A 23,567-nucleotide genomic window follows, 5' to 3' on the forward strand; every position below is an offset into this window, starting at 1 on the left:
AAGAGAAGAGGAAGGAAGGGGTTTGCCCTTCCCATAAACCCAACGTGTCAGTGCCACTGGCAAAGAGTATTATTTGGAAAAGTGAGGGATTTTTATACGTTAGGTGAAAAGGTTTCCTTAAACGCGTCTAGATCAGCCAAATATCCTTCTTGGACACTAGGGGTACGGTGTACATATGCAAATCCATGCAGCAAAATGCTTACTTCAAAGCTTTGCTGCAGTTTCCCCCTGTTTGCAATCTTTAACCAACTACACGATTTAAATAAACCGAGAACAATAGCTCCGCTTGCGTATGCCTCCCTGTAGAACAGGCGCTTTGCAGGAGTGGAAGTGCGCCTGTCTCCGTGGTGAGGAGTGGGGAAGAGGACAGGAAACGAAATGAACCAAACCCGCCGTACAAATCCCTACGCCGGGTCCGGCAGCTCCCGCTTTTCCGGGTCTGGTAGCTCCCGCTTTTCCGGGTCTGTTCCTGGGAGTGGAGCAGGGATTACGGGAGAAGGGCCCTAACTTCGAGTGGCACGGGGTGGGAGGCAGCAGCCGTCACCTCCCTAGACACTGGACGTGAGTTTCCGAGCGAGACCTTGGCTGCGTGGGAAACAGGATCGTTTGTCGGGCAGATAACATAAATTTGTTGTGTTTGTTGCAGCGGCTGGCGCATCCTTGCCGTTCCCTTCATGGAACCATTACTCACAGAGACGTGAGGCGGTGGGATTAAAAGTGACTCAGAAATCTTGGTAGGGATTTATACCTCATAATTCCACCCTCTCTGCCAGCTGCTCCTAAAAAGGACTGCTCTCGGCCGTCCTCCCCAGATACTGCCGTTTGCGGGACCGCGCCACTGACCGGGACAAAAGGGAGGGAAGAGGGAAAAAAAAAAATAACTCTTCTATTCATTAGAGCGAATTTCTCTTCCCACGGCTGCAGAGAGCCGTGCGGGCGGCCTTGTCCTCGCCGGGCTGCGGCCTCCGCTGGAAAATGCACCCAGCCCGCGTGATAATAATTAAAGGAAACAGAAGTTTTTTTTTCTTTCCCCTCCCCCACCCCGACACCCGCGTTTAGTTTGGGATCACAGACCATCACAGCTCCTGAGACAGCCCCACGCAAGGCCACTAAAGCTTTCCGTTTCTTTGCTGCCTTTCGTCAGCGAGGAGACTAGGCCCATATTCGGACTCGGTTTCCGTAGCAGGGGTGGAAGCCCCGCACTGATGAGGAGCTGGCGTGGACCCCGGGCCGGTCCCGTCATGTGCCTCCTACTCCGGCGAGGCACCACACGACTCCGACGAGGTAAAGGGATGTGTTTGCGGCAGCGGCCCCGGAACCCCGAGGGTAGGTGGGCACAGGGAAAGAGGCGTAGGCAGGGCCTAAGTGCACACGAGGAGGGGGCTGCCTGAGCTGGGTTGCAGCGTGGTCTCAGATCGCAGGTGGGCCTGCAGTGCCCACTGGCTGCCGCTTTGGCCACGGCCCCGTAAAGTCCCTGGCTGGCAGCCCTGTTTGTGTTCGCAGCCGGCAGGCAGTGAAAATCAGGTTTTGTAGCTCAAGCGCCATTCCAAGAGCCCCAGAAACATCGAGCGCTGGATGAAGACGGGGAGAGTAAGAGCAAACACAGAGAGGTCCTAGAGGTTATTGGAGGAGAGGACTACAGAAAGGATATCGGGAAGCTGATACATTTTATATTTGAATAAATTTAGTTTATTTTAATCAGATACCAATAGCAGAAGGTTAAATATATTTCTAAGATATTTTATTAAAATTTATTAAACTTATTTAATTTATCCCACAAAATATAAGAGTAAGAATTAAAAATAGTACAAGTGCACTTGTCTTGATTAATAAAGAATTGTTGAATGTCTTGCTTATTGGTATTTATTATTAGGAAGTTTATGTCTTTTTCTGCAATCACCGTCTTTCAAGATTGGGGGAAAAATATATTTATATATATAATTAGAAATGTATTGCTACAAACTCTTTATCAAATTTGCACAAGATGAACTGTTAAATCTAGAGATTGTTTCGGATATGGTTAAACCCAAAGCTAAACAAAACCACAAGCAACGGAAGCACCAGAAGCAGAGAAGTGTCAAGCGGAGGGACATGGAGTCACTCGTCCCAAGCCAGGACCACGTAAACGGGCCGAGATGTCATGTTTGGGCGCCGGTTATTTTTCATAGCCTTTCACAAACGATTTTAGGTCAAAACTGAATTCGTCTGCCCTTCATCTCTGTCTTCGTCCAGATCATGTGCTTCCTTTTTGGCCTCCCCTTCCTTTCCCTCCTGTCTGGAAGCGGGGAATTTGTCCTTGTTGTTCTCTTTTTTCCATTTCATCCTCCTGTTCTGAAACCAGATCTTTACCTGCCTCTCCGTGAGTCCTAGTGCGTGGGACACCTCGATCCTCCTCTTCCTGGTCAGATAGGGGTTAAAGAGGAACTCCTTTTCCAGCTCTAGAGTCTGGAATCGGCTGTATGTTTGTCTTCCTCTCCTCCTACCCGGTGCTGCTGTTTAAAACAAAAACACAGGGTTTTGGAGGTTTGTTGTGGTCGTTTCAAATCAAGGTGCAGGGAGCAAGGGCTCGGGTCCATCTGGAAATCCCTCGAGAGAAGCCCCAGAGAAACGCAGGGAGAAAAAGCAGAGGGCACGGAGGAGTCTAGCGCTTTACACACGAGTGTAGCAAAAATAGCTATAGCAGATGCACGACCAACCTCATCTCTCCCCCTTGCACGGGGGTTTACGGGACCGAATTTAAGGAGTCTTTTTATTGTCTTGTAACCGGCACGCCCCTGCCCTGCACCGTTCCCATTCAGGCGGCCGCGATAGGAGCCGGCCAAGCGGGTCAGCTGCGGCCCTGTATCCCAGAGACGATTTTAAGGCTACTTGGGGTGGCAGCCGCGTTCTGCAGAGGTTTCTGTTTGCATACGGTATAATTTTATTATTGCAAGCCACCGCGGTGATAGGAATCGCGGGGAGAGAGGCAGGGAGACAGGGAAGCAGAGGGAAGGAGCGAGACGCACGGAAAAGAAGCGGGAGGAGGAAAACAAAGTTTCAAACTCAGACGTGAGATGGAAGCAAATTTTTGACTGCGTCCAACCTTGTGGTCTCATCCAGGGAAACATTTGAGCAGGAGACGAGCTCTGATTTAAGTGGTCTGGTTCCTCGCCAATATTAGCACTGGACGATTTACAGTCAGGATATTGTACCAGCTCGGCCTCTTGCTGTGTCGTAAAAATCTGCTGTCTCTGTAAGTTATCGTATCCGTAAAATTTAGCGGACTCCCCGTGACAGGTAACCCCACTGCAGGGGGCAGGAGGCGGAGGCGCGGCGGGGGGAGGAGGAGGCGGCTGGTAGGCGGCCGTGGGGCTCCCCCCGGCCGGGTGGTAAAACTCCGCGGCCGCGCCGCCGCCGCCCCCCGCCCCGCCGGGCGCGGGGTGCGAAAAGCCGCCGGCGGTTGCGCCGTTCCCGTAGAGAAGGGCGGCGGCAGCGGCGGCAGCGGCGGCGTGGCGGCCGCTCACCTCGGGCGCGAAGTGACAGTCGTAGTACGGGGAATTGATGTGCTCCGCCGCTGCCGCCGCCGCCGCCGCCTTGTACTTGGAGTACAGCGGATTGACAAAGTAGGAGCTCATCGGGGAGGGGGCAGCGTCGGGCGGGGGCGCGGGCACGGGACGCTGCTCCCGCCGCCTCCGCCGCCGGTGTCTCTACGCTGCGCTCATGCCGCTGCCGCTCCCTGTGTGCTCCCCGCTCCTGCTCTCCGTGTATGTGGTGACCAGGACTGGAATATAATCGCTTCCAAAATGACCTGCCTCACTGCTTTTACTATTTCCTATTAGGCACACAACAGCCCGCGCACGCACACACACACACACACACATGCTCATGAGCTCAGGGGGGACTTTTGGCTTCAGTTTACATGTGCCGCTCCTCAGGCAAGAAAAAAAAACGGCCCAGCCCTACCCGGATCAACCCCAGCCACGGCGCCCCCGCTCCCCCCGCCGGTGAGCTGTCGCCAGGAGCCGCCGAACCCCCGCCGCGCAGGGCGAGGCGGCCGCGCAGATCCCGCGCGATAACCGCGGGCGCGCTGCCCGAGGCGACGCAGCCCGACCCGCCCAGGTCGCACTGCACGGGGCTCGGGGCCGAGGCTAAGCGCCGAGGCGCGGCCTGCACAGATAGCTGAGAAAGGCAGAGACCCAGAGAGGCAGCCGCTGTTGGCGTGGGGAGTCAGGGGTGTCGGCAAGGGCAGCTGGGGGTTCCGAAAGCCAGCGGGCCCTCCGAGTCATTTCCTTAGAGGCAAGCAGAGCTCTGGGAAATGAGATGCACATTTACCCTTGATGCCGTGCACGCATGGCTGAGGCTCCAGGTTAATTGATACTTAATGGAAATCATGCCTATGAATATACTTTCCATCATTTCACCCTTGGTGAACGTCATTAGCGAGGCAGACAGAGGGAGTTAAAAAAGAGAAAATCGTGTGGGTGAGCGGTTAGCACCACTTGGGGACGCGGTTGGAAACAAGCAAGCCCTGTTATCCGGAAGGAAGGAAGGAAGGAAGCAAGCAAGGACGTAGTTTCCAGTCCTTTCTTCCCTGCTTTGTCCTGAAGTGGAAACCATCTTTTTGGACACCCTCGGGAGCTCGAGTCCTCCCTATTTTTAAAAGAGATGAAAAATGTCCGTGAAATACAACATGTGCCCCGACAGAGCCACGTGTGACTGTCTGCTGTGAACTGACAACAAATACTTGAGCTTACATAAAAGGCATCACAGCCTTCTTCCCCATCACACTCTGCTCCCCGCATCAGCAACCCCACCACCATGCAAATTAGCTCTCTTTGTCTCGGTGACCAGCACCGCTGTTCCACATGGGAACCCAGACGGATCCTGGGCCCGCAGCGACACCTCGTCCCGGGCTGGGGTCCCGCTCAGAGACCTTGTGCAGCCCGAAGACAGGCCGGGAGAACACCGCAGAGGTCTCGGCGGGGAGCACATGGGGATTTGGTGCCACAAGGATAGACAGGAGCAAAAACCCATTACAAGAGAGCGGCGCGAAGGCAAGAGGCCAGGCCAGGCCAGGCCAGGCAGGGTGAACGCGGCAGCGGAAAAACACCATCTCACTCTGTGGTGGGGCAGCGGCCGCTTCCTGTATCCGCGCCACAGCCCACTCCTGCCCCTCCTCGTGTTCAGCCTAGTCCCGTGGGCAGCAGCACCCTTCGCACAGGAGTGCGGTGCCAGCAGCAAAGCCACCGTTACCCCGGGCTTGTTGGCACGGGGCGCTGCGCGGTAGAGGGGCATTGTGCAGGCCGCGGGGCATTGCGCAGGCCACAGGGCGCTGCGCGGGGCGCGGCGGCGGCGCTAGAGTAGAGCGTGGGCGCCCTCTGGCGGCATACGACGGCAGGAGGCAGCGCCCTTGCGCCCCGCGCTGCCCGCTGCTCTCTAGGCCCCCACCAGTGGCCGGTGGTTCCGCCAGGAACCCAAACGGCTGCTGCAGGACCACCAGCGGGGCGGTCGGTGATGAGCTGCTCTCCTGTTGCGTTCTGATTTTGGGTTGGTTTCCTTTTTCCTTTTTGTATCCCCCCCCGCCCATCGCAATCCACAGTACCGTTTTCTTGGGACATTTTGGTCACCCTCTTTAATTTTTCTCCCCAGTGCTATAATTAACTACATACAAAGAAAGCGCCTAGTTTCCACATGGCAGACAGGAAAGACGCCTGAGCTTTAAGGACGGCTGCTATCGCATTTTCGATCATGTTTCCCCACGTATTACACCATGAATTCTCCATGTGTGGCAGTTTCAGTGTCAGACTTTTTTCTCTTGAACATGTTATTTGGTTTGCCTGCGCATTGTATGTATTAATGTATTGATTTTCATAAAGGAAAATAAAGATGAATCTTTGTTCATCTCCCCCCCTTCATCAAACAGATCTGTGAATTATTCAGTATAATGCCTGTGCATGTGGCTGTGCATATATACAAACATATATTAATGCAACCGACGGGTAGGAATGAAATTGTTGCTCAGTTTGTTACTAAAATTAATTTCCATGGAAGAACTGTGTTTTTTTCATTCCAACCAAGCATCTGCTTGGTCTTCTTTCTGACATTTTGAAATAAATGCACACAGTGCTAGAAATAAGTAAACAAGATGTGTGTGGGGAACGGCATACACAAGGTAAAATCTGCCTGAGATAAAATATTAAAAAGAGATGATGTGGGCTTGGTAACAATTTCTTAACAGATCCTCTGCTGGAATCAACATAATAGAGTGTGTGGCAAGAATGTTGTTTATGCGTTGCTAGTTATAGATCACATGGAAGCTAACATCGTGGGATTCATCACAGTAGAATAGCCAATAAAATATATTTCAACAAATCAGTGAACTTAGTAAAATCTCTCTGTTTCGTGACCTTCGGGTCTTTTTTGAGTCTGTTGCCTTGGCCTAACACTGACATATTGGAATTTATAGTCCAAGGCTTTAGGACCTAGTTTGTCTGCTTTTTTTTTGCCTTCCCCCCCCTTTTTTTTTCCCTCCTCTAACAAACACAAACATCAAAATAAGGTGGTTTCAAAGAAAAGCGCCATAGCATATCGTAAACTCATTAGGTCCAGACGTCTAGCCATCTCAATGGTTTTATTATACCACGGTTCTTCCTGTTTTAAAAGAATTATAGGTATCTTCTCGACAATAGATGGGAAGCAATGCAACACCTTTTCCTGGCATTGGATGCTTTTTCTTCTTCTTCTTCTTTTTTTTTTTTCCCCCCCTCCATATACAGAGTTAAAAAAACATTAAACACCAAGTCTCTCAGCTCTCTCCTTAATCTCTCATAAACAAAACTGCTCGTAAATATTTACGGGTCCTTCATTTTAATGGTTTCTCTTTAAACAAAGCTTTCTTTCTTTTTCTTTCTTTCTTTTTTTTTTTTTTTTTTTTTTTTTACAATGAACTTCATCTCACAGTATCACAGTATCACCAAGGTTGGAAGAGACCTCGAGGATCATCGAGTCCAACCTGTGTCCAATCTCAATTATCTTGATAAAGCCATGTGTGTTTATAAATGCAGAAGGCGTTAGATGCGTTGCTGAATGAGCTCTCGCAAGCTAAGCTGCATGTTTGGAAGCCATCGTGTCCCCTCAAAGCTTCCCAACCTTTAGATTAAAGAGCGCAGAGGTTAGAAACGGACCCTGGCCCTTGTCAAATGAAAACAAGTCTGAGCGAACAGGCATCACTTTTCTCCATGAGCTCTGGAGGACTGGTGCAGAAACATTTCCTGAATTATCCCACACCAGCACTGATGTTTTAAAGGCCACTCGTAGAGGAGGCACTGGGGATCTCAGCGGCAGCTGCACACCTACGCAGCGCGCCTGTGGCCGGCCTCTCTGCCGCTGACTGACAAGAGAAATATCTGCTAGGCGGGGAGAGAAGCGATTTTCCTCCGTCCGTTGTGGCTGCCAGGGCTGCTGCTGCCTCGGCAGCGCGACCAGACTTCCCGCCGGCCCGGGCTCCGCGGAGTTGCGCGGAGAGGTCACGGCGCAGAGCGCATCGAGAGGGACGCACAGATTTCTCCGCTCACCGCAGCGCTGTCGTTCGGTCACGGCAGACTTTATTGTGTAATAACTGACAACAATTACATTAAGTCCGTATTTCGAGACACGAGGTGGTTAATCAATACAACAGTCAACAGGGGCAGGGACGCAGCTAGCCGAGGGTCTGGGAGACGTTAGGCCTATTGCGAACGACTTCAAGGATGAGACAACCTCCTAACAGTGTGCGAAAGAACGAGGACAGCTCGTGGCCTCGCTGTGGCATTTATTGCGAAGGAGCGAAATTCAGACCTAGAAAGCAGAGGTCTAGGGCAAGGTTTCCTCTTGGTAAATCGTGGACAGCACAGCACCCCAATTGATTTAAGGGACTGTAATTTATTATATATTTTATTATCGTCATTATAATTAAATTATTTATCTTTATTTTGACAAAGTATCTATCTAGACTACACCACTTTTAAGAAATATGTCAAACATTTAACATCAGAGATGGTTCCCAAAGCTAATGTGCACTCACAATACCAAACGGTCTAGGAAGGAGGAGAGGGGATGAAGCGACTCTGCAAAACACATTGGCGAGCAAGACGAAATTTCCCAAAATACCTGACATAGACCACGTTTCACTTCTATCTTAAAAAACCCAAACAAACAAACAAAAAAGAACAAAACAAACAAACAAACAAAAAAAACCAAAACCCCACAACAACAAAAAAAACCCCACACCAACACACCAAAAAAAAACCAACACCAAACCCAAACCAAACCAAGCAAGCAAGCAAACAAACCCACAAAATACAAAACCCCATAGATTGATTTAAAGTTCCGAAGTTCCGGGACTGGAGGGTTCTGGGGAAAACAGGAGGAGGAAAACAGTCTAGGGGGCAGGGGAAGAAAGAAAAAACTCAACCAAACAAACCCAAGCAAACCAACCAACCAACCAAAACCAACCAACCCCCAAACCCCAAACAAAACCCAAAACTAAATCAATATTCCCTAACTGCATTTCTACCCCATCGTTAGTCTCCTTTACTGCCTTTTTCCTTGTTCATCTTTTTCATTTTCATTCTTCTGTTCTGAAACCATATTTTGACCTGTCTCTCTGTGAGATTTAAAATCCTAGCTACTTCATAACGGCGGTCTCGGGTGAGGTACATGTTAAAGAGAAATTCCTTTTCCAGTTCCAGAGTTTGGTATTTTGTGTAGGGACAACGCTTTTTCCTCGTCGAACGAGCGTGGATCCAGTTTGCTGCAGGGTTATCTGGAAGAAGGGAGGCATATAGGGGGCGGGGGGGTGGGTAGAGAGAAAGGTCGTTAAATTAATTTAACGAAGGATGGACTGTTTTCACAACTTTGGAGGAATTATCATAAAAGCCTTAATGCCCCAGTCTGTTTACTGTACAAATGATGTCTTGATGGTAGGTGGTTATGTGGAGTCTTTTATGGGTGCTTGTTGCTGCATGCGCTGGGGTAGGCGTCTAGACGTTTTTATAGGTTAGTAAAACTATCAGTTTTGCACATTCGAGCCTTACAGGTTTCGGCAATAAATCAAAAGGGCAATTTCTTTCTTTCTTTCTCTCTTCCCCCCCCCCTCCCCCCCCCCCTTTCTCTCCCTCTCTCTGTCCCTCTATCTGCTTTGCTCCCCTGATTTTATTTCTTTCTTTCATTTATTTCTTCTTCTTCTTCTTTTTTTTTTTTTTTACTTACTTGGGTCAAGTTGCTGCTGTTTATCCTCCTTCAGATCGCTGCTCGGGCTGGGATTGTGGCTGCAGGCGGCGGGGTCCTTGGAGCTGCCGGCAGCTGCCTTCTCCCGGGGCTCCTGGAGGAAGGAGCTGCACGTGTAGTCGGGCACACCGATCCCTTGGGACTCCCGGGACGAGGAGCACTCAGTCCTTTTGGAGGAGGAGGAAGACGAGGAAGACGAGGAAGACGAAGAGGCGGCTGCTCCAGTCTCCGGCTTTATCCCGTAGTGGCGTCCGTTGGAGGAGCCGGAGCTGGACGCTGAGCCGCCGCCGCTGCCGCCGCCCCCCGGGAAACCCGGGAAGGGCTCAATCCAGGAGCGCACGTAGCGGCCGGCGTCGGCTGCCCCTAAGTGGGGCTGGTGCATGTAGGGGTGGTAGATCCCGGTCATTGCCGCAGACGGCTGAGGGTGAACTGTGGACCAGGAGGTTGAGAACACGGTGGATTTTGGTGCAAAGCTACAGGAGGAAAAATCTGAACTCTCTGCAACACCTGATGGCCTGGAGGTCGCACTGTGACCTCCCTGGACGAATCTACTCCCGTAAACTTCTTCGGTTTCATGGCCTATGAGAGAATCGACATAATAGTTACTTATAGTGCCACTAGACGACATTTTAGGCTCCCCTCTTAGTCATATAAAAGGTTACACTGTTAACTGTATATGATACCCTCCCGGAGAACAATCGTAGTATTTTGCAGACTGCAACCCTCAACCATTGGTTGCGGAGCCCACGTGATCATATTTACCAATACTGCGAGTAAATCAATCCGCTAAACTGGGGCTGCTGTGATTAAAAAAAAAATCATCATCAACAATGGCCCGGCGCAGCGCAGTGCGCCGCTTGCGCGACTGGACCGCCTGCGTGCCCTGCCTACCCGGCTGCCTGCCCGCTTTGCCCGCCTGTCCTGCCTGCCCGCTCGCCCTGCCCGCCTTCCTGCCCTGCCTGCCCGCCTTGCCCTCCTGCCTGTGCTTCCCGTCTTCGCTGCCCGCCCGTCTTGCCCGTCTGCCTGTTCAGGGCGCGGCAGGCGTGGCCGTGCTCGCAGCCCACGGCCGCAGCGGGCGCGGACTATTTCTTCACCTCCTTTGAGTGATTTCTGCCATTCATTTCTTAATCAATGAGAGGCAGGGTGTTTAAATAAATCCAACAGCCTTGGCTTGCTAATCACACTCAAAGCTGCTGAGGAAACCCGCTGGGAAAGGGGGATTCTTGCCTGTAAAAACAAACCATCGCAAGCTGGGACTGTAACGACTTCTCATAAAACAAGAAAATGTTACAGTAAAAGCACATTGCAGTACTTCCATATTTCAGAGCATGTGCGAGTATTATTATCTGCTCCCCACCCCCGGACAGAAAGTTTCCATGGAAAGGATACACTTATCAAAAGAGATGCCCATTGTGTTGCTTTAAAACAGGTGGAAGACCTCTGTAATGATTTTATGCCTTTCAATAAAATTTTTATGAGGTGTATTTGATTATATATTAATGTGTCCGTAATAAAATGGACGGATGGAAACAGCAAACCCTGTGTGTGTCTCCTAGCACGACTGACGTGTGTCTGAACACATGCTCCTGCATTTGCGCAACTTTGGGGCTGCTCAGCTCCAACACGGCCCCCCTTACGGTGCCCAGTGCAGCCCGGGAGAAGAGGCAGGCAAAGGCCCGGGCCGCCTGGCCCGGTGGTGGGCAGCGCCGCTGCCGCGGGCAGGGCCAAGGGCCGTGCAGGGAGGCTCCGGCCCGTGGCGCCCCGATCCCAGCAGAATTGCCTTCTCCGCCCCTAGTTCAGGGGGAGGCGAGCCGGGCCATACTGGCCACGTTCAATGCCTACGTGATATTTCTGCCCTCTTTGCTTTCTTTCATTGCCATTCCCTTCTATTTCCTTCTATTCCCTTCCTCCCCTTGCCTTCGTCCCGTCACGCTTTTGCTTCCCCAAACGAAATGGTGCCCTGTTAGTATTGAAAACTAGATTACCCATGGTCTGCTGCCCACGCCTGCTCTCCCGAGCGAGGGACGGTGGTTGTGTCGGGATCTGGAGGAAACGCACACAGTTAGTGGAGAGCCCGCGGCTCGGCCCGCCGAGGGCAAGAACAGAACTGAGAAAACGCTTCCTACTCGCGGGCCATTATGAGGAAGGGACTGAAATTCCTGTTTATTTAATGATTTATTATCCTCCTAGGTTTCTCAGGGTTTGGGGTTTTGCCGTTTTTTTGTTGTTGTTGTGGTGGTTTGTGTGTGTGTTTTGGGTTTAATTTTTTTAAAAATTAGTTTATTTTTTTCCCTTGACTTCTCATTTTAATATTTTCCTTTGTGTTTTAGTATTTCTCTTACATGTTTCTCTAGAATCAGAGTCTGTGGTATGGCGAAGAATTGCCCTAGCTTCACACATACATAAACTGATAAAGCAGGCAGATTAAAGTGAGCCTCTTTTTATGTATGTCAAACACTTCGTATGGAGCCAGCTAATTACTTCCCACTGCTGAGACTTCTTTGGTGATGTAACGAGTATATTTAAAGGAAAAGAAAAGGCTAGTCAAATTTAAATAGTAATTAAAAAGGTGGGGTGGTGGGTTTTTGGGTTTTTTTGTTGTTGTTTTTTTTATATATATATATATATATATATATACCCCTTTCCTGCTTATTTTCGAAAGGAGAGCAAGCACAAAATACCTACGTGCTTGCGGCTCCTGCAGCCTCAAAATGGTGATGCTTTGGTTTGAGAAAAACACACCTCTGTCCTACGAGTAAATGTACAAATGTCTTAAATTAAATATCAGAGACAAGAGTGCAAAATACGATGACACTAATTCCAAATGATCGGTATTAGTGTCACCAAGTCAGACAACATTGGCACCGTTTTGCTTTTAATTTCTTAATTTAGAAACTGCTCGGGGAAGGAATCAGTGTTGATAGTGAGCAATCTGGTTTCCCAGCTCAAACAGTAGCCACGCTATGCTTTCGGTACTGTTTGAAGGTGAAAGCATGCCCAAGTATTTGCACTTCAATTTGGAGTCATGTTCATTTGCAAGCCATTTGCAGTTCAGCTTAGTATTTCTGCTCACACAGACACTCACCCGCTCCTTCACATACACGCCCTTCCTCAGCTTCCAGTGCAGAGCCCCGCTAACATTTTCCAGCTATGTACAGAAAGGGTTAAGAGTCGTGAACTTCATTATCTGCATGTCTGCAACTTAAACGGAATTGCACGAAATAAAACGATCTCTAAGCAAACAGAAACGGTGCAGTGTGACAAAAGTAGGTCTGAAGAAGTTTATGTACTTTTGTAAGCACGCTTAGGAACGTTTTTGCTGAAAAAAAGCCAGACTTGCCAGACGTTTGAGGAAATAATTTTCCATCCACCATCTTCTGAAAGCTCTTGAGCTAACCAAAACCAGAACTCCTTGATATTTACTTATGCCCAGCTTTGCATTTGGCATGATGGGCTTTTTTTAAGCAAGTAAAGTAACAAAATAAAAGTCTACACATTGTAAGCACACAACAATATATAAACGTTAAATAAAATGACACACATATTGCTGACATCTTGTAGTAGAAAGATTTTTTATCACTTACCATTTATGAGTTGATTGGAAGAGGATGTCCAGCTTAGGTCATAATATTTTACTACTTTTTTTTTTTTTTTTTTTCATTGAGTTTGTCAGACTGTGAACATCACACAACATTTTATCAATTCATCATTTGTTTACAGACATAATTATAAATGGATTAGGTTTACATCATTTCCCTTCCCACTCTCCATCCCAATGTTTAAGAAAGGAAGGGGGAAAAAAACAAACCAAAACCAACCAACCAACCAACAACAACAGCAGCAACAACAACAGCAAAATCCACCCCAAAAACAATGGAAAGGAAGGGAAAGGAAAGGAAAGGAAAGGAAAGGAAAGGAAAGGAAAGGAAAGGAAAGGAAAGGAAAGGAAAGGAAAGGAAAGGAAAGGAAAGGAAAGGAAAGGAAAGGAAAGGAAAGGAAAGGAAAGGAAAGGAAAGGAAAGGAAAGGAAAGGAAAAGGAAAGGAAAGGAAAGGAAAGGAAAGGAAAGGAAAGGAAAGGAAAGGAAAGGAAAGGAAAGGAAAGGAAAGGAAAGGAAAGGAAAGGAAAGGAAAGGAGAGGAAAGGAGAGGAAAGGAAAGGTAAAAGAAAATGGAAGGAAGGAAGGAAGGAAGAAAAGAAAGAAAGAAAGGAAGAAAGGAAGAAAGAAAGAAAGAAAAAGAAAGAAAGAAAGAAAGAAAGAAAGAAAGAAAGAAAGAAAGAAAGAAAGAAAGAAAGAAAGAAAGAAAGAAAGAAAGAAAGAAAGAAAGAAAGAAAGAAAGAAAGAAAGAAAGAAAGAAAGAAAGAAAGAAAAAGAAAGGGAAGCAAGCAAGCAATAACGAAAGAAAGTGGGGGGATGGGGGGAAAGAAAGAAAACCAGTCAGAAAACACACACAAAGACCAGAAAATGGCAGAGAAGGTTCATCAGTCCAAAAAAGCTGCAGAAAGAGAAAGATCAGGAGACCAACATGCATCCGTACTTTAAACATTTGTAGAAAACCAAAAGAACCGCAGTAGTTTACAGAGTTTATTGCATTATACATGCGAATAGAACATGCACAAGAAGGACATATTGCTGCTGAACGACTACTATTCCACATATGCACCACAAGGAAGTGTCTACAATGGAGAAGAAGGGAATATTCCATTTTACGAAGGACAATCTCTAAATTCATTTGCGAGGATAGTTACATTATAATGTGCTTCTCTTTCCCCCCCGACCCCAAAGTTCCCCCTCACCCCCCGCCCTTTTCTTAAAGTATTGAATTTACTCAAAATGTTATGGCCCGTGTAACAGCCCCACATAAATACCATTTTGTTAGTAAAAACATGAAAAAGTCACATTGCTCAGATGTTTGACAGTTCCAATAAGTTAAGACCAAATGATAATATTCAATAATAGTTACCCTGCATTACGATGAGAACAAAAATAAATTACACGTGCTAGGTTTTATATATACTCATCATAGTAATACATATTCACTTGCAGCGCTAGAAGAAGGACGAAGAGTCACATTCTATCAGAAAAACAAAACAAAACAAAACTGGAAAATGCCGAGTTTTGCCAGAGTCTCTCCTGCCTTTAGCAAGTGGCGGTGCTGTGCCCATTCCTCACTGGTGCCCCCCCCGGGGTTAGGGTTTAAGAGAAGGTCAGATTAGCGGTCAATTCCCGGATTCGGTTCTCCCTGCTCATCTTCTTGAGCTTCATTCTGCGGTTTTGAAACCAAATCTTGACCTGCCTGTCAGTGAGGTTTACGCTCTTACTGATCTCTAGACGGCGCTCTCGAGTGAGATACATATTGAATAAGAACTCTTTCTCTAATTCCAGTGTTTGGTGTTTAGTATAAGGACACCTCTTCTTTCTGCCACTCTTTGCAGTTAGCCAATTGCTTGTTGGAGTATCAGACTTGATTTCCTCTATCAAAATCAAAGAAGAAGAAAAAAAAATAAAAAAATACCTCAGGCTGTTAGAGTGTACCCTTGGCCATGACCCCTCCTCAGCAGTGTCTGGCAGATATGGTGGATGTGGGCATTAAAGACAGCTTGGGTGAGGTGTGGGCACAGAGAGGGGACCTGCTGCCAAGCTAGGCTTGTCCACCCCACCACACAGCACTGTGCCTTCCAGGAGCCCATGTTCCTGCCCTACCAGAAATGGAATCTGAAGTTTTCAGCATTTCAACAATATTTAACTTGCCGTCAGCCTCATGGCCACATTTAAAAGGGTCTGGCCTCGCCATGGCTGCCTCGAGCTTCCACGACACTTGCTATGAAAATATCCCCATTACAAAATACTCTTGCAATGTATTTTGAAGTAGCAACCCCCCAGCCATCAGCTGAATTATATGAGCACACCTAGAAGCAGACACAGGCATTTTCCCAGTCAAAAGCATATACAAGAAATTACTACTCTCTGTCTCGGATTTATTTCTTCTTTTAATTTTAGATTTTTTTTTTCCTATCAGAAATAAATCTGCCCCACATCAATCTCGACCTGTACTGTTAAATACAATTGAGATAAAGACAATCTCCATGCACACATAAGGTAAAAATCGACCTAGAGGTTGCAAATTACGTTTTAATAGGAGAAAATGTCACTCTTTGGGATTATTTGACACACGCTATTCAAAATAAAGGCTTTAGTGCACTTTTAAAGGGAAATAAAATCGGATTGCCACCACCTTTAATCTTTCAGAAGCATTTCAAAATACTCTTGCACTTTTGGAGACGAATCTAAGGTTATCTAAAGCACCACATTGAAATATTCCACCTTTGGACCAGGCAGATAGCGGGCTGTTGTTTTCATTGTGCATTTGTCTCCAACTTTACCCACCCTGGTATCACCTATTCCTCACCTATTTTAGAAGGATCGCAATTATCTTTAAGTGCAATCAAACCGCAGTAAGGCTTAGTGGGGAAAGAGGAAGGAAACAAAAAAATATAAGTGAAATATTATGAGGGAAAAGTTGAGCTGGTCGTATTTTACAACCTCCAGACCTGCTTTTTCAAAGGTATGGGGCTGCTTTTGGCTGCTGCAGCTCATTAAGGAGCATACGGCTATATTCCCCGCATCACAGAGGCGGTCTGCACGCATGAGAGAGGCAGACCTCTATAGAAAATCTTTGGACCCTTTTGTGTGGCATTTTTTCCTGCCAAAATCTTCAGAGACACAGCACCTGCAGCCCAATACTCCTTAGCATTAAATGTGATGGCTGTGATGCTCGTTAGTATATTCGAGCGTGCTTTATGGTGCTGGCATGTTGGGGTAACAGCACGGCACGGCTTAAACTCGGTAATACAGACCTTTACTCTCCTTCTCCTGGACTTCTGGGCTGGACACAGAGCCTTCGGGCAGGCAGCTCCGTTCGTCTTGCAACGTGGACTTGGGCTCAGGACTTTCCACTTGAGAGACTTTAGCGGTGCTGTCTTGGTTGCTTGGGTTTTCATTCATTTTCTTTTCCAGCTGAAGTTGAGCAGATATCTGCGGTTTGGAGCTGCCGCGAGGGTTTAACTGTAACATTACAGTTGAACTCGTTTCAGGGCTATTATTGTACTCTTGGGTTTTCCCAGTGGCGTAGGTCTGGCTCAGTCTAAAATATCCTGGGACGGGAACCTCGGGGTTCTCAATGGGGCATGATTCAGACACCAGCCTCTGGTAGGAAGGGACGTCTGAAGAAATTAGTTTGGATCTCTTATCGGAATACATGCAGCAATTGCTTTCTTCTTTAATATTTGTAGTGAAGGAACAAGTGGGGACCTGCTGTGTAACAGGTTGCTCTATTCGACAAGATCTGTTCGGGTCTGTCCAAGTGTCTACTTGAGGTATATAAGGATGTACATTCATACCCATATTTTGGTGATTAACTTCTCTTTTAGCCAGAGACGGAAGGAGTCCACAGGTTTGCATCCCATACGTCCCAATGTCTGTGCTAGGTGGCATATACATGCTGGCGCTGTTGGAGTAGAAACTGTCACTCCTGCACGCACTGATGAGAGAATCTACTAAAAAAGTATTAGCGGCAGGAGAGCTGTTGGGAAAGGACATTTTGGGGCGGAATTTGAGGAAGAGAGATTGTGTCCTTTGTAGGCTGACATCTCTAGGAAAACATTCCCGTGTAATTGCGGATGCCTCCGCGCGACCACATGACAGCCGGGCCAATGGCAGCGCCCGCCGCCCCGCGCCCCGCCGCCCCGCCGCTGACGCGCCCCGCCGCGCCGCCCCGCCGCGCCCCGCCGCGGTCAACAGCGACCCCTAGGCCGCTGCGCCGGCACCGCACCCGGCACCGCACCGCGCCGCCGCCCGCGCTGCGGCAGCACGGCCGGCCCGGGCCTGGGCCCCGCTGCCGGCTCTGCCCCCTACACTCCCCCACCCACTGTCCGCGGAGCCGCCGCGGGCGCGGAAGCCCGCGGGAGGCACAGCGGGAGGGAAGACGTGCCTGCCTGCCATGGCTCCTGTAAAAGCCCCACTTCTGACAAGTGCGGGGACAAAAGGTTGTGGGATTTATTAATGCGTATTAAGGAGAATCAGGGGCGATCAATAAAAGCCTCATCTACATTCTTGGGCTACTTGGTAATTTTCTTGCTTCTGAAGCTTTTTCAAGAGTTATACCCTCTGTTGCCGCGCACGGGAGGATATTTTATTAACAAATCAATCGAGACTTTGTAAAGGATAAGATTAATAGTTAAGATTTAGCATAATGGCGTTCGCGTTATGAATTATTGAAAATTATACTATTGATTTTTTTCCTCGCTGCTAACCGAGAAGGTCAATTTTTGTTTTAACACAAATCGTCAAATATTAAAAGCTAGACTTTTGTCATAACTCGAGTTTTATACAGAAACTACATTCCTAAAATCTTTTTACAATTCTCTCTCTCGATCGCCTGGGGGGAAAAAAAAAAGAATAAGAAAAAAAAGGGTAATGTTTTCTCTTATCCTGGAAACTGAATCCTAAAGATTATTTCTCCTTCTGTAGTATTGCTCATTAAAAATCATACAGAAACGCATATCCTCACTGCAACTCCTCGAGCAATTTTTTATTTCTTTCTTTTATTTGTTTTTCTTTTAAAAAATAATGAAAAATTACCCCTAACAAAACAACCTCGAAACCAATTGTAACTGTCTAAATGGCAAATCAGAATTTTCTATCCCAATATTTTAAATATGTTTGCCTGTTTCCCCCTCCACTTTGTGCCCTTATTTACACCTAGAGATACTAAATTTATAGCAACGATGGTGCAAATTGTTTATGATTTCCTTTCCTTTCCTTTCCTTTCCTTTCCTTTCCTTTCCTTTCCTTCCCTTCCCTTCCCTTTCCTTTCCCTTTGCTTTCCCTCCCTTTCCCTTTCCTTCCCTTTCCCTTTGCTTTCCCTCCCTTTCTCTTTCCTTTCCTTCCCTTTCATTTTCCCTTCTCTCCTCTTTTGCTTTCTTTTCCTTTTTTTATTTAAAATATAATAGATATTTATACATTTTAAAATTCACAATATTATCAACATGGAGTATTTCTTATCTTCTGGGACTAATGCTGTCACACGCTCTCATGCTGAGAAAGTGAACTTGTTGATAATTTTTCTTTCCAGATTCACACGCCTGTTTATTTTGGGCCTTTCTACCCTCAGATCCCCAAGAGCAGATTTGCGCGTGAAAGGATTTTTTTAAGTTCAAATGCATCTTTTTGCACAGCTGAAAACATGAGTTTTCCACAAGCGTGGATTTGAATTTTCCTGTTTCCTGGCATTTGGCTATTTTGCACTCTACTGCATGCTTTACGCTGCTGGAAAAAAAACAACCTCGTTTAAAATTTCGCTGTGGCAATGAGACAGACCTTTTAAAACCTTATCGCAGCTGTTCAAATACAACATCATTGTCAGGTTAAGAGCCAGTGTCTTTTATAGACGGAGCCTCCAGGTCCTGGGTTGCCGGAGAGTTTCAATACTACCTTCTCAATACTATCTGCTCTCAAAGTCTGCCAGCAGTGCTGTAGGCGCCGGGCGCAGCCCTGCACGCCCCAGGCACGCTTCTCCGCCGCCGAGGACTGAGCCGCGGAGCGGGCGCTGCGGCTAGCAGCCTGCTTAAGATCATGATCAGAGCCATTGCTAAGACTCCTGCGCCTGCAGAGGAGTCGCGGCTGAGCCCATGACGCTCTTCTGAGAGCGGCGTCCCCCCCCTAGTCTTCTAGCAATTTCCTCTTCTTCCACCACGGCCCAGACAACCCACAAAGCTTAAGGAAACCAAATACTGTTTTCCTTGATGCAATTTAAAACTTGACTGTTAAATCTAATCAGGAATTTTATGTCTACCAAACGACTCTCTCACAATCTGTATTCACACTTTTTAAGAAAAGGGGGTCCCAGAAATATCCCAGCTGAAGCATCAACGCAGAGGTTTGAAGCGGATTTCGCCCACAGTAAAGTTAAAACAATAAGGGAATGCGGAGCTGCTTTCCACGCCAGCCCCGGTGGTGCTGGAGGAGCTGACTTCTTGGTTCCTGATCAGACATGAGGGATTTTTTATATTTTTTAAATTGAAAATATTAATTTATTCCATGTCACTGTGTGGAAACTGAGATGATAACTGTGATGATAATTATTTAAATAACGTATTCAGGGCTGGCAAACGGCTTCATAAGACCCCTGGCTCACGATAAATCATGAGGGTTTCTAAAACTGGCCAGCAATTTTTTATTGAATATTAACATTAGGAAAGTTTAAGTCTAATGTAAACAGAAGTTGAATAAACATGTGAGAGCCACTAGGGAACTGAAGACTTAGGCTCTGGGCATTTAATGTCAGTCTTGGTTTAAATCATATTAAAATGGAATCAAGTAATTAACATTAATAAATAAATCAATATTGTGCAATAAATGAGATATACAATCTACATTAATATAAAGGTTTTGCTCTCAGAGCCCCATATTTTTCCCAACGAGAAGGGGGGGGGACAAACAAACCAACAAACCACCACCCCAAAAAAACCCAAGCAGTGTGTCCATGCAGATGTAAATTACTCTTTGTAATAACATAGGTAGACGTTGGTTTTCTCCTCTAGCAAATGTCTGGCCTAGAAATTTGAGCTTACCAGACGCGGTGGTAGGGATTAATTTTTCACTGCCTTATCTTCCTAAACCTTATTACTAGTTATATGATTATTTTTTGTCTTGGCTGTGCTGAGGAGTCTTATAGTTGCAATTTGCCGTGTTTGTGTCTCATTAGTGAGGGGGGATGGGAAGGAGGTACGAAAGAGGCCAGATATTTCACAGATGCCTTCAGTAACAAAGGTATTGAGACAAATATCTTATTTTCAAAACAGGCTGGAATGTAGGATACTTTTAATAAAATTTATTTCATTTACTCGATTTCAGCATTTTATCTAGGATATCTTTAAAAGAGCAGATTGTCTATTTTATGCCACGCTGTTGTATTGCAGCAAGATAGAAGGATAGTTTTTATTTAAGGAGGGAAAAAAATATTGGCTAAGATATCGTGTCCTTTCTTCTTTTAATTATGCAACTGTCACGTTGCCCAGATTTCTATGCTACATATTTTCATAGAAAGAGTCAGTGTCTGGGCTGAAGGCTCAGATTCCCTGGATTTTTGGTTTTGTGTTTTGTTGTTTGTTGGGTTTTTTTTTCCACTGGGGGGTGGGAGGTGGGGAACGCACACATACTGATGACATTATGCCTTTTCCTAAATATGAAAACTTATAAAATAAACAAACTAGCACGTTGGCCATTCTTCAAAGCTGTTGTTTCTGAGCGTGGGGATCACACAGTAGCACTCACTGTACTCCCAGCTTCCCCCAAAGCCTCAGCCCTTCCTCTATTGTATTTCTATATTTCTGTGGACACAGAAATGTGTATCTGGTACAGCCAGATTTTAACACATAGATTGGTCGCCAATGCAGCCCTCAGCCTCGGTATTTGGGCTGTACATATATCTTTCAGCACATTCCTGCCGCATTTGTAGTTTAATCAGAAAATAAGCAAACAGCCTTTTCATTCTCCTTAAAGGACAAGCCCAAAGACATTGGAAATAGCTCACAGCCCTTTCTGTCTAAAGGAATAAAGCAGAGAAAATAGTAAATAAAAAATAATTTTAAAAATATATGTAAGAGGTTATAGACTTGTACAGAATCATCACGTTTGCATGATGATTCAAAAGAAGAAAGAAAACGTTTCAATATTCGGAGTTTTGGGGTGGTGGTGGTGATTTTTTTTGGTTGTTGTTGTTGTTTTAATTAACAACACATCCTGCCTCACATCACCCGTTCACATCCGCTGAGATCGGCCTCGGTGTCGTTGCGAGGGTTTAAAGTCCCTCGAATGAAGGCTGAAGGGTCTGGGATTGCTGTGGGCTCTCACAAGCAGCACTCTCACGCCAAGAAAAACAAACACAGAAACTTCGCTAAAGGTTTCCCTCTCAAAATGGGTAACTCCATCGAGAGATTGGGATCAACTGTGCCTGCAAGGACTACCTTTGGCGTCAGGGAACCCATGGATTTTGGGTTGTACAATGCCATTCTATTACCGACGGAAAGGCTATTTCTAGGAAAGTGTTAACAATGAACTTCTAAAACAAGCAAACAACAACAACAACAGAGACCCAACCAAACCAAAACAAAACAAGCCCCAAACAACACCAGTACATAACCCAACAAACAAAGTGCCAACAAATGCTTTCACGAGAGACTGGGCTTTAAAAAATGCATAATAAGGCTGAGCCAACATGAAATAGATTTCGATTAATTCTGTGAAATAATCAGAAAACAGCAAAGCCCTTTCTTACATCAGATTCTGACCAAAAGTGGGCACAGGAAGGTAAAAAAAATAAAACAGAAAAATGAAACAGAAAACCGGAATGTGCTCTGTCACCAGAGAGCATGCAGAAAATTCATAAGCTTCACTTTAATTTTCTAATCTCTAGTTTAATTTTAATAGATCTCTGTAGTACTTTTAAGGAGAGGGACTGCATTCAGCAATGCCTTGGCAAGGTGATGTTTGGATATTAAAAATATCTTATTTTCTCTTTAATATCTTTCTTTTAAAAATTAGCACTCTCAGGATCTAACGTTAATCTCGCATTTAAATAAAATACGTTTTTAAACTATGCTTTCTATACCTAGAGGCTTATTTAAGAAAAGTGTAGAATAACAATCGAAGATAAACTGTGGAAATGCATAGGGTTTTAAATTACTTTTGTTCCGTCTGCATTAAGGCTGTGCTTAAACGGTAAAAAGATTTTCATCCTAGGGAACGGATTCTAAATATCACTGGGGTTGGAGTGGGTTTTTTTTGTTTGTGGTGGGGTTTTTTCTCTCTTAAAATTATGGGATTTTTAAAAATCTCGGATGCATTATAAAAGATTACGACTCAAAAGGAAAAAAAAAATTAAAGCAGCGTATTTCTCCAGCACGTCACGGTTATGGGTTATTTGTTTAATAAATCTTTTTGATGCTTTATTTTCTCATTTGGAAGGCCTTGAAATCTTATCGTTACTTATATATTAGATATTTTATTAGCAGAGGGATGATGATGAGGGGCAGGCGGGCGGGAGCGGCAGGACGGCGGTGGCACTGCAGCGCCTGGGCGCGCCCTCCGGTGGCCGCCGGCCGCCGAGCACCGGGAACTACCTCCCCTCCCGGGTCCTTCTCCGCAGCTCAATCTGCTCGCAGTCATGGGTTTCTTCCTTTCTTTTTAAAATAGAAACCTAAAACTGCTATTACTGGGATTAATGCTAGGGTGTCTCGGGTTCCGCGGCCGTCTTGCGCGGTGTCCTAATCAGCTAAACCAGACTGTTAAAGCACTGCAGGGAACAGAAAATCAAACGACTCATTCTCGTCCTGTGGATTAAGGTTCGGGAGAGACTCGAGAATTTTCCGATAAGGTCAGGCGAAATGCTTTGAGAAATTCCCCGCGATTCCGTGCATTTCTAATGAATGGGCTTTGTGGGGAAACGCACATCCGCAGAGAAGCTGCATAGAAATGCCGTCTTTCTCCCTAAATTACGAAGCATTTCCTACAGCACTCACATGGATTTTTTTGGTCTGTTGATGGGTTGGGGTTTTTTGTTTGTTTGTTGTGGTGGGGGTTTTTTGTGGATTTTTTTTTTTTGGGGGGGGGTGTGGGTGGGTTTTTTTTTTTTTTTTTTGTTTGGTTTGGTTTTGGTCTTTTTTTGTGTGTGCGTGGTGTGGGTTTTCATTGTATTGGTCTTGGCTTTTTGGTTTTTTTCATTTTTAAAATTTTGGTTCCGTTTAATCTAGAAAAAGAGGATATTTGAGTCGAAATCAGGGAATAGAAAGGAAAGGAAAGCAGGGAGGCCACCATGTTCCAGCTGGTGGGGACTAGAGTGGGCCACGCTCCTTGCACACCGTGGAGAGCTCACCTCGACCCAGATGGGATTTTCTTTGCGTTGGGATGTATTTGCTAATACGGCCAGCTATGTGGTAATAAGTGTGTGTGTGTGGTTGTGCATGTGTGTGAGAGAGGGAGGGAGAGCAAAAGAGAGAGAGAGTGGGTGGTGGTTGAAAATAACAGAGGAACCTTAAGGCGCCTAATTATTCAGAAAGGTTAAAGGTGATGACCTTGACATTTTGGAAGTTCAAAGGCATACACTTATGTTTTTCTTGCTAAAGGGTTTAAAAAAAAAAATTTTAGACATACCGCCCTCCACTTCCATGTCTCGATTTTGTTAATCCTTAGGCTTTTCCTGACTAATTTGAACACTTTAGCCTTCCATGCGTGCAAGCATAGCAAGAGCCACTTCGTCCTCTTC

General features: G+C 46.2%; 3 protein-coding genes across 5 annotated transcripts; all 3 read right to left on the bottom strand.

The window, feature by feature from the left end:
• Positions 1-1,818: 1,818 nt before the first annotated feature.
• HOXD8 (homeobox D8) lies at positions 1,819-3,723 on the bottom strand. 3 transcript variants are annotated; one of them, XM_054168447.1, is made up of 3 exons: positions 3,504-3,723; positions 3,083-3,230; positions 1,819-2,492 (listed from the first exon to the last, which is right to left on the bottom strand). In XM_054168447.1, exons 1-3 carry the CDS (start codon positions 3,612-3,614, stop codon positions 2,185-2,187), a joined length of 567 nt encoding a protein of 188 aa, XP_054024422.1. In that variant the 5' UTR covers positions 3,615-3,723; the 3' UTR covers positions 1,819-2,184. The 3 variants fall into 3 exon arrangements, with proteins under 3 accessions (XP_054024422.1, XP_054024417.1, XP_009904969.2); XM_054168442.1 differs by having other exon boundaries at positions 1,819-2,489; positions 3,083-3,723; XM_009906667.2 differs by having other exon boundaries at positions 3,083-3,723.
• Positions 3,724-8,501: 4,778 nt separating this feature from the next.
• HOXD9 (homeobox D9) lies at positions 8,502-9,874 on the bottom strand. The gene is made up of 2 exons (XM_054168455.1): positions 9,229-9,874; positions 8,502-8,782 (listed from the first exon to the last, which is right to left on the bottom strand). Exons 1-2 carry the CDS (start codon positions 9,872-9,874, stop codon positions 8,541-8,543), a joined length of 888 nt encoding a protein of 295 aa, XP_054024430.1. The 3' UTR covers positions 8,502-8,540.
• Positions 9,875-14,440: 4,566 nt separating this feature from the next.
• HOXD10 (homeobox D10) lies at positions 14,441-16,843 on the bottom strand. Its single transcript, XM_009906639.2, has 2 exons — positions 16,102-16,843; positions 14,441-14,718 (listed from the first exon to the last, which is right to left on the bottom strand). Exons 1-2 carry the CDS (start codon positions 16,841-16,843, stop codon positions 14,441-14,443), a joined length of 1,020 nt encoding a protein of 339 aa, XP_009904941.1.
• Between the last annotated feature and the right edge of the window lie 6,724 nt (positions 16,844-23,567).

Source organism: Dryobates pubescens, chromosome 2 (genome assembly GCF_014839835.1).
Source record: "Dryobates pubescens isolate bDryPub1 chromosome 2, bDryPub1.pri, whole genome shotgun sequence".
Lineage (NCBI taxonomy): Eukaryota > Metazoa > Chordata > Aves > Piciformes > Picidae > Dryobates > Dryobates pubescens.